Raw genomic sequence first — 10,296 nt, 5'->3', positions numbered from 1 at the left:
GAATGTCACAGAACACAGAAATCAGATAAAATATCAGATACTTTTTTTTTTGATGCTGTCAAAACCATGCTTCTCATGAATGCCATTTGCAACCGGATTCCACATTTTATTCCTAATTACTCTTTTTTTCTTTTGTCTATGCTGTGTTCTTGTGGCTTGTTGGCTCCAGATCAAGGTAGACAACCACTACGATTTTCAGGACATAGCCAGCGTGGTAGCGCTCACTCAGACCTACGCCACCACTGAGCCCTTCATAGACTCCAAATATGACATCAGGATCCAAAAGATAGGCAGTAACTACAAGGCATACATGTGAGCCAAATCCTTATGTTCTTTCCTGCTTTTGTTTCAAAATTGATAAGCACCAGAAAGATTAAAGAGTGTTGGAGGCGTCTCTGAGCTGATGCCTCCCCTGTCACACTCTCTGGAAAGAGTATTTTAAACTTTCTGGATTTACCAAAATTCTTTGCATCGTTGATTGGGACTGGGAGGAGGAGAATGAGACGCCAGGTGAGCCTGCTAGAGGGGTTTTTCTGCTAACTTGTGTTCATTATTCTCATTTAAAGAAAGGAGCAGTTGGAAGAGGGTTTGGTTTCACAGAGGACTTGTTAATTCAGATTTCTCCATATCTTTTCAATTTAAGAACAAATTTTCTTCAGATTTTTCTTCTTCCCTCTGAGGATAGGTTGGATGGCATTCATTCACACAAACAAACCGGTATTGTCACACTTTAATGGAACAAAGTCCTCTCCTTTCAACAGAACACATTAAAGAAACAATCCAATCTTGCAGTGACCTTCACAGAGCTGCATGAAAGCCTCTTCCAGTTTTAGAACCCAGGTGTTTGTTTAAAGGCCATGACTAAAGGAGAGGCTCAAAGGATGTTTCAGCTTCACAGACAACATTAAGCAGGAGCAGCACACCAGGTTATGATGCAGCAGTTGAGCTCTGGTACCTGTGTTTATGCAGATTTTTACTCTGTTTCAATTATCAAGCAGTGTAATCTGTCAAACACTCCTTTAATTTCTCATTTTAGGACAAGTTAGATCATCTCATGCCTTTGTTCCCTCACACTTACAATCCTGAGACAAGGAAAATAGAACATGGATAAAAATACACATTTACATAGGCACACCCACATCCCCACACAGGGATATTTCTCAAGGAACTCCTGAAGAGTGGAGGGATCAGAGATTCCTTGGAAGTTGTTTGGAAGGTGCATTCAAGCTCTTTATCAGTGAAGAACTCCAAGCAAACCATAAATGTTGAGAAAACCTAAAGTTGGAGCTGGATTAAAGCAAATCCATAAAATGTTTTATAGTTTAAAAGACAGGGTTGATGTTAAGAAACAAGTAATTTAGAACAGCCATGAGAAAATAGAAACTTTGGTCCAGGGTGGGAGAAGGGGAAAAATTTATCTCCTTAGGTTGATATTGGAAGGCCACATTCTCTTCTCACCAAGACATTGCTGTCACAGCAGCTGCTCTGTCCTGACCTGGCACTGAAGGGGCAAAGAACATCCAAGGCTTGGCCTTCCCAAAACAGCTCAGAAACCCCTCCACTGCTCACTTACACATGAGGGGCCTCAGGAAAGCACAGAGCTGGGTGCAAGCACTGTTCCCATGGGTCAGATGCACCCTGCAGTGTGGACACTCAGTTCTTCTGCTCCGTTTTGAACCCAGGATTCGCTAAACGTTGTGAAAACAGCGCGTTGGAAATTTGGGTTGTACACAGTGACCACGGCAGAACACTCACAAAGCTCACAAGGATTCAAAAGTGTCTGGAATCCTCTACTATTCAGTGTTTTCAGTGATACAGGGCTGTGATTTAAGCTCCCTGTGGCATTCAGGTGTGTTGGGCCGTCCCCACCTCTCCCTACAGGTTCTAGAATCTGAAACAGATGATGCAGCTTTTATCCCCGAGCTTCTCCACGAGAGTTAATTCCAGCTCTTCTTGTTTGTCTTACACTGGAGCTCCAGGCCTGCCTTTCCCTGGCTTTCCTCCCTCTCTGGGGACACCCATCCCACTTTTTCTGACAGCACCGTGTCCCTCCACCCCAGTGTCTCCTCTCTCCACCTGTCTGGGCTGTGCCTTGGCCCAATCCCACTGCTCTCCCAGATTGCTTCAACCTTCCTGTCTCTTTGTCCTTACCCCTCACTCCAGAGCTCACAACCATGCCCCAGGTTGTCCCTCAGCCCTTGGATTCTCCTCAGTGCCATTCACCAGCCTTGCTCTGCCCCTGCTCCCAGTCCCAGCCTTCTCCACCACAGACCTTTTCATGCCCCTGCTGCTGCCTCTGCAGGGCTGGATGGGCCTTTTCTCTCTTTTTCTCTCTTTTCTCTCTTGTTGGTGCTTTGACATGCAGATTCCTCGTGTTGTGCTGCCCATCTTTCCCCTTCTCTAATAAACAGAGCTGATTTTTCCCACTCTTACAGCTCCCAAGGGTAGAGTTTTAGGAATAAGGCCCAGCTCTTGATGGCTACAATACATGGCCAGCTACCAGATGTAATACTGGGCTCATCCCCTGTGATAGAAATTGGACCACAGCATTTCGTAGGAGAGAGCCCCACTCTTTTCCCATTGACTTGAAATTTAAATGCTGTTCAGCATCAGGAACAATTTTGGAAGAGTCAGCCATGGTAAATTTATCATTCTGAAACATAAATGTTTCTTCTTCACAGAAGAAGCAGTTGGCCTAAGGGACAGCAAAAATAAGTTAAAATGACAGCCTGCTCCTCCTACCTTTTATTTATTTTTAAGTTTCTGCTCAGAAACTCTGGGTTCATCCAAATGGTAAAAGCCCAGCGATCATTTTTTCTCTAGATTCCTTCATACCCTTAAATCACACACCAGAATGAAATACGGATTCGTTATTACAAAGCATCGTGGAAAGGAGAAGATTTACCAAATGCCTGAAGAATTCTTCACGTGCACATGCATATACATGATGTCAGGAGAATATTGTTCTACAGCTGGTTCTCATTTTGCTCTGTGACACAGGAACAGAGCACTTAGAGAGCCACCACAAAAAATACCAGCTGAACATTTGTTTTTGTAGTTTAAAGAGAGTTATTAAGAGCCTCAGTTTTATAATTCTGTGGGAAATTGTGGTTTAAGTGGATCCATGAGTCACCAAACACGGGTGCTTATCGTCTGTCAGTAGAGATTATGGCCCAAAAAGGAGGATTGGATCCCTGTAAATACCACAGCCCCTCCAGGGGCTGTGTGACACACACTTAAGTGCCCTGGGCACCCGGGCAGGATCCAGCTGACTTCAAGGAAATACAGTTTAAAAGGGTCACACACAATGTCAAAAAACAGAAAGACAAAAGCCCTGTACCTAAATCTCCCCTCCAAAAGCAGCACTGCGAGTCCAGGGCTTAAAGTGCTTTGATCAAAAGGTCGATCAACCAAAAGTAAAGCACATCCAGCAGGGGAATAGTGTTGGAGGATCAAACCACAGAGCAGGCTGCCTACCCAAGAATAGCAGGCAGACATTTCCACATATTTTTCTGATGACAAGTCCCTGCCCCAGCAATTTGCATTGAGTACTGTAAATGCCACTAAATAAAGCAGGAAGGTGTTGGAAAAGGGGAAGCTCAAGTTACTATGAATTGTTCAGCAATTCTAAAACAGTTCTTCCTTCTTGCAAGGACCAAACCGAGTGCAAACGTGTTAAGCCTAAGTGTAAAGCACTTAAAGCTGCAGGAGTTGGTTTATTTACTATTCAGTGTTTGGCTAAAGAGGAGGGAATAATGATGTGAAAGATTCTTGGCAATTATCAGAAGTGAAGAAGGGTGGGAAACCTACATATTTGATATATATAATTACAGAAATCATCCCTAGGGCTTAGGGTGTCTGGTTGGGTAGTTTTGGAGCAGTTCACCATGGTCTCTTGTTCTGGAGTTCATCTGTGTCAAACCCACAGTTTCCTGAGATTCCACCAGTCAGTTCTGTGTCCGCAGCATTCCTCAGCCCTCCTCTGGTCCCTGCAGCATCCTCACAGCCAGCCAAGCATCCATTGGGAGACTTCTGCAGGAGCTTTTCCCACTGTGGAGGGAAAACAGGGCTTAAAGCAAACCATCTTTGCCTCTCTAGTCAGTGGTGCTGGGATTACATCCCTGCAGCTGAGCATCTTGAACTAAATACTTGCTACAAGCCTTCAGGATAACTTTTTGCCCTGATTTGGTCACATCTTCCTTCCTAAAAGATACCTAAAAGAGTCCCTTCTAATTAATTCCCGTGAGAAGTCTGCAAGAGAATCGAACTGTGATTTGTGAGATTTTCTCTCTGATGCAGAATGTGTGTGTAGAGTAGTAATGAACCTAAAATCAGTAATTTTTGAGCAGGCACATGTATATAAACATCACCTTAAAAAATGGAGCAGAAATCACAACATAACCTTATGGCTGGGCAAGGCTTCCTTACACAGCACTCAACAAGCACCTTCTCTTCTCTTTTCTCTTCTCTTCTCTTCTCTTCTCTTCTCTTCTCTTCTCTTCTCTTCTCTTCTCTTCTCTTCTCTTCTCTTCTCTCCTCTCCTCTCCTCTCCTCTCCTCTCCTCTCTTCTCTTCTCTTCTCTTCTCTTCTCTTCTCTTCTCTTCTCTTCTCTTCTCTTCTCTTCTCTCCTCTCCTCTCCTCTCCTCTCCTCTCCTCTCTTCTTTCTCCCACATACACAAAGGACATGGCATCACAGAAGAATTTTCTGCTTTAAAACCCACCAAACATTACGAGGCTCCCAGAGAAAAGTCAACATTCCCCCACAATTGCTACTGACCCTCATAATTAACTTAATGGAAAAATGGAGAGAAAGCTCTTGCTGCTGCCTAATGTACTTTTAATACAATGCAGATGTTCCCATGATTTTACCAACTGGAAACACTTCATAACTTGTATCCATAGCCTATTCCCAGTACAGCATTTAGCTTTCACAAAGCAGTAATCTTCTCAGCCCTAGTAGCAGTCCTAAGGTCTGAAGAGAAAAAAACCCCAACTTTACATGGATATTTTCTTTCTTAGAGATTACATAGAAGAAGGTGAACTGACACAGAGTGTTTAGATTATATCAGTAAACAGCAAAGAGTGAAAACTGGAGGAGAACCCAAAATCCAGCTCCAAAACACACCTGTAATCACTTCAGAGGTGTTAGAAACATAAATATGTTTCTTTTCAAGTGTTGGGACATAACCCTGCAGTGGGGGTGGGTTTGAAAGGAGAAGCTGAAGCTTCTTGACATTTACCTTTGCAGTACCAGTGTGTGTTACAGATAATCCAGTGCCTTTGTAGCTGGCACCAGCTCATTTCTAACACTGCCCCTTCATCAGAGCAGGCTGGGTTTTTTAGAAAAATCTTAAATAAATAAATGGGGAACAGAAATTTCACAGCCCTGTCATTCTTTGCACCTCCAGTGAAGTTTTGCTGACAATGCTCTTACAACCCCTCACGGTTCAGATGTTCTGTGACAAGCTGCCAGCTAGGAAAAAGGGGTCAGTGCTGCTGCTGCACTCATGTGGAAAGCAGAGTCATTTGATAGTGAGAATATGAAACCACTGGCTGTCTTTGTAATGTTTTCCCCCTTTCAGGAGAACTTCCATATCCGGGAACTGGAAGACAAACACGGGCTCTGCCATGCTGGAACAAATTGCTATGTCAGATAAGTAAGTGGAGTCTCGTGTAAAAGGTAATTAAAACAAAATTAATGGTGTTTTATTTTAAATGAATTTTTAAGGAATCCCATTGTTGGTACACAATTCACAGTAAGTGCATGTCTTGTGTTCATTTGGGGAAAAAAGAATCTCTCGATTAGGTGGAGGAGCAGAGCCAGGAGTTCATGTGGCTTGTCCCAGAGTTAACTACCCACACTCAGGAGCCCTGGGTGTTGCGTGAGCCCTTGGGCTCCTACATCCACATCTGCACCTAGAAAACTGCTGGAATTCCCTTCAGAAAATTAAATTTCACAGATTCAACCTGTCAGTCATTTCTCCTGATTCATTTGCCCTCTCTTACCTACCAGTCTTACCCAATGCACAGTTTTAAACTTTTCTCCTTCTGCATCCTGTAGCATAGCTGAGCAATGCAGCCTTTGCTTTGTCTTTTTAAATCCCATTTCTCTTTTCTACTTTCAATCCCAAATTCCTTACTTTTCATTTTATAAATTTCCACTGAACTGCACTGTGAGGCTTTTTCCCCTGTTGCTGGGATACACTGAAGCTCTATTTCCCTTGTGCCATCATTCCAGCTCTGTACTTTGGTTTACTGTGCTTTTCCTTTTCTTTCCCATTCTTATCCTGGATAATTCTTGCAGTCCAGTTGAAAACATTCATGCAGCACCACTTTGAAGCTCAGAACTCTTTTCTCAATACTCCTCATTTGCTCCACAACACATGAACCTCTTTTCCCTGCAAAACAAAATCTGAGAGGCTTTTGGATGGCTATGAATTTTCTGTTGTTCAGCTTCTCCAAAGGCTGCCACCAGTGGAAGCTGAAATAAAGCCTGTGCAGTGAAAGTGTAATTTAAAAGGTGTTTTAAAGTTCAACAGTAGTCATGTTTGGGGGGGGTGTTGGTTTGGGTTTTTTTTTTTAAAGTCTGGAACCTACAACTTGGTTGCTCTTACGAGCTGAGGGAGACACAGGAACTGAACCATTGCCTGCCCTGGAAAGGTGAAAACAAGAAAGACGGGAATTCCAGCTCCCTGCTGTCCAACCCCTGTCTAGACTGTGTCCTCACTGATCTCCCCTCTGGGGATGGACTGGAGCCACATTATTTTCTCTTTCTCATTCCCTCCCACCTCCCTCTAGAAAGTGAGGTTATGTCTTCCCTGGGAGGGAGAGGCAGGGGTGAGCTCTGGGGTGTGTAATTACAGTCCACGGGCTGTGTGGAAACACAGGAGCTCCAGTTCTGCCCTGAGGAAAGCAGTGCCAGCAGCAGTGGGAAATGCTCCCCTCGCCCTGCTCCTGCTGGAAATGCTCCCTGAGCTTTGCTCCTGCTGCTGCTTTTCAGTGTAAGTTAATTAGAGCAGAATAGGGATTTTCCCATTAAAACACTGGCCAACAAAACAAAACTTCCTTTATGCTGATGAGGCCAAAAGCATGGAAAAGGTGGAGGTTTTCCCCTCAGAGAAAGGGGCGTGTGTGACACAGCCCTGCTTTAGTGGGATTGCCCACAGAGTGCTCACAGCAGAGCAGGGCACACAAGGGGAAAAGAGACTTTTCTGAAGAGCTGGAGCAGTTTCACCACACAGCAGAAACAATCAGATCTGCTGCATTTTGGTTTTAATACAGGCCATGAATGAGGAGGAAGTGCCTTGAAAGCACTGCCTGATGGACATTGTTGGCTGAATACAAATCCCAGGGCAGAAATTTAGAGAAGAAAGAAGAGTGTGGCAGGAAGGGACAGTGAGAAGCAGAGGAGCAGCACAGTTCAGGGTCACGCTCTCTCATTTACCCCCTGTTCCAGAGCTCCTGCTGCCCAGAAGAACAGAGAGCTGTGCCAGCAGTGCCCACCTCACCTGGCACACCTGATATTCCCTGCCAGCCCCTGGGAGCAATCCTTTATCCTTTATTGCCTGCCAGCCCCAAGGCTGCTGCTCACACTGGCTCTGGGAAAAGAGGAACCGTGACCTTTTGTCAAACCTACTGTGCAAGCCTTGGGTTTAAAACACTCCAGGCTGCTCCATCCAAGCCCCCTCTTTCCAAATGTAGTTTTCCAGCTCTGTGTTTGTTGGCAGAAGATGGACTATTAAATATACTTTCATAAATCTGATTGATGTTGCAGTATTTTAAAGAAAATTTCCTCATTTTTGTTTTCATTTCGAGTCCAGATATTTTCTGTTCAAGACAAGTTTTGTTGTCCTCGTGACTTTCTAAGATACACAATATTTCACAGAAAGAAAAAAAAAAGTTATTTATAAGCAAGTGCATGCAAAAAGTCCAGTCAGTCAGTGCATCTACAGATGTTGAAATTGTCAGGCATCCAAAAAACCCTCTTGTATTGGACAAAAACCATGTTTCTCACAGGAAAAAAGAAATTAATTTCATTGCTAAGATATTACCATCAGGGTCTTTTCAAACAGTTGTATCAATTTCTTTGTATTCTGCTTAAAAGAAAAACTTTTCCACTGGAACAGATTCGATATAAGAAAATATAAAGAATGTGACTTAATAAGTTTGCTTGGAAAGGATGCTCTTCCTGGAGATATTTATACATGAATCAGACTCTCAGCCCAGCAATGAATTTCCTTTGATCCTACGATGAAATCAAATGCTTTGTTTATTACAGCAGGGGTTTTTTCAGTGGAAAAGACTATGAGGTGGCAAATTCATCATCAGGGCTCCAGGGCTGCAGCAGGAGAGGGGCTGGAAGAGGAAATAGCTCAGCTTTGGACTCATGCGTGAGCCAAGGAAAGAGGGAGAATTCATGATAAATGAATGCTTTAAAAATGGGGATTTTTAGCAAATCATGTCCTTCAGTTGCTGACATCACCCTGCATCATTCCTGGATCATTTCCTCCCTGCCTGGTGTCCAGCCCAGCTCTGCTGGGAGTCACTGAACATTCCCAATGCTTTTGGTGTCCTGGGATTCTGTCCTTGCCTTTGGGCTCTCAGAGCTCTGTGCTGGTGTCGCTGCAGCTCTGCCCTTGGTCACAGGAATTGCTTCACTCTTCTTCCAGTAAATCCCACCTCATCCTCTTGTTGGACAGACAGTTTCTCTCTTCTAGAAAAAGAAAGGGAAATAAATCATATTGCTGCTTGTGGAATGGGTCAAGTGTCCCTCCTCAGTCTGTGTCTCTTACCAGGAGATTACAGAATAAGCTGAAGAGTTTTTATGCTCAGCACTGTGTGAAATAACCTTTTCAGGAGTAGTAGAATCCCTTGGAATTCTTTAAAATCCAGGTTGAGATTTGCTGTAGTTGTCTATAACCCGACATGAGGAACATAATCCTTGTCTGCATGCTCCATAACACCCATAATGTCATATATTAGGTTATCCTGCACCCCCTGAGGGATTGTCCTGGCTGGATTTCTCCTTTTGCTCAGTGCTGTGGGAGTAAAACCAGCCTGGCTCCTTTAGAAAACAGCTGGGGCCACGATTTAGGACGGAGCCTCTCACTCATTTTGCTGATACAGGAACAAAACTCATCCAATATAGTGAAAATTCTCAATTTAGGATGAATGTTATGTTCAACAAATTATTAGGTGAGCCTCTAGAAAATCAAGAGCCTGATGAGATACTCACAGAGAAAATTATTTTTACGAAACAGGTACAAGCTTTGGGTTGACACCTGTTCTGAAATATTTGGTGGTTTGGACATCTGTGCTGTTAAAGCTGTGCATGGGAAGGATGGAAAAGATTATATTTTTGAGGTAAGCAATCCCACTTTGTTTTTTCAATATATGCTTTTACATGTTACAAACACCCAAGGAAAGAACTCTTCTGATCGCTGGGCATTGGCTTATTTGGGTTTCAGTCAAGGCTGTGTATTTTTGAGCACGGTTTAAATCATGACACAAAGCCACAGGTCCAAATTAGTGGCAACACTTGCTGGAAAATGTAACCCTATAGATGGAAATGTCTTTTGGTGTTTGAGGAAATGTACACAAACTGCAAAACAAAACCAAATGTGGATGGCACCTTTTCCCAGCCCTTATGATTTCTTTCCTGAGCAGGTTTACCAGCTTTTCCTGGAAGGTTTATAGATAGCACTATCCCAAGGGAACCCCAACAAAATTATACCTTGCCGTGGAAAGGGAGATTAAGAATGAAGTGGAAACAACTTTGCTGTTTTTTCTAGCCTAAATATTGCCCTGAAGATCTGAATCCTCGTGAATCAGAAGTTTCTGCTGTAGGTCATTTTGAAAAGTTGAAGCTTTTTTTTACTTTGAGTTGGTTATGGAGAAATATCACTTTGTGTAGCCATAAAACAAGTTATCATCACTTTCCTATCACACAATTTCTTCAGCATCTTCCATGTTCCTAGGATTTTATTCAGGAGGTGGGCAAGGATCTCCAGAATCCCCCCACTCCAAAAAGCAAAAGGGGGAAGCTTTTTAAAAACGAAGTAGCCCCTGCAAATTCTGTGCTGGACCAAGAGGCTGCTTCACTTCCTGCTTCTGAACAACCCCCCTGATTTTCCATGCCACAGGCAGTCACATTTTCTAAACCCCAGAATTCCAAGAACTGCAGGATCCATCAGGAGCTGGGTTTAGAGAGCATTTTAATCAGGGTGCAGAATAGATGTTGCAATTAAAGAAAAAAAAAAGAGTGGATAATTCATCCTGTTGTCTGGGATCACACGC

The 10,296-nt window shown here is 43.4% G+C and overlaps 1 protein-coding gene across 1 annotated transcript in view; it reads left to right on the top strand.

The window, feature by feature from the left end:
- Positions 1 to 10,296, top strand: part of SYN2 (synapsin II) — a gene marked incomplete at its 5' end in the record, with an annotated part of 97,977 nt that overhangs the window by 59,056 nt on the left and 28,625 nt on the right. The window contains 3 exons of the mRNA XM_017737290.1: positions 170 to 312; positions 5,583 to 5,657; positions 9,261 to 9,363. Coding sequence (XP_017592779.1) covers positions 170 to 312; positions 5,583 to 5,657; positions 9,261 to 9,363 — 321 coding nt within the window. The remainder of the gene's footprint in view (positions 1 to 169; positions 313 to 5,582; positions 5,658 to 9,260; positions 9,364 to 10,296) is intronic.

The sequence above is a fragment of the Corvus brachyrhynchos genome, unplaced genomic scaffold, assembly GCF_000691975.1.
Source record: "Corvus brachyrhynchos isolate BGI_N302 unplaced genomic scaffold, ASM69197v1 scaffold266, whole genome shotgun sequence".
Taxonomy (NCBI): domain Eukaryota; kingdom Metazoa; phylum Chordata; class Aves; order Passeriformes; family Corvidae; genus Corvus; species Corvus brachyrhynchos.
This window is presented reverse-complemented; position numbering and strand designations above follow the sequence as displayed.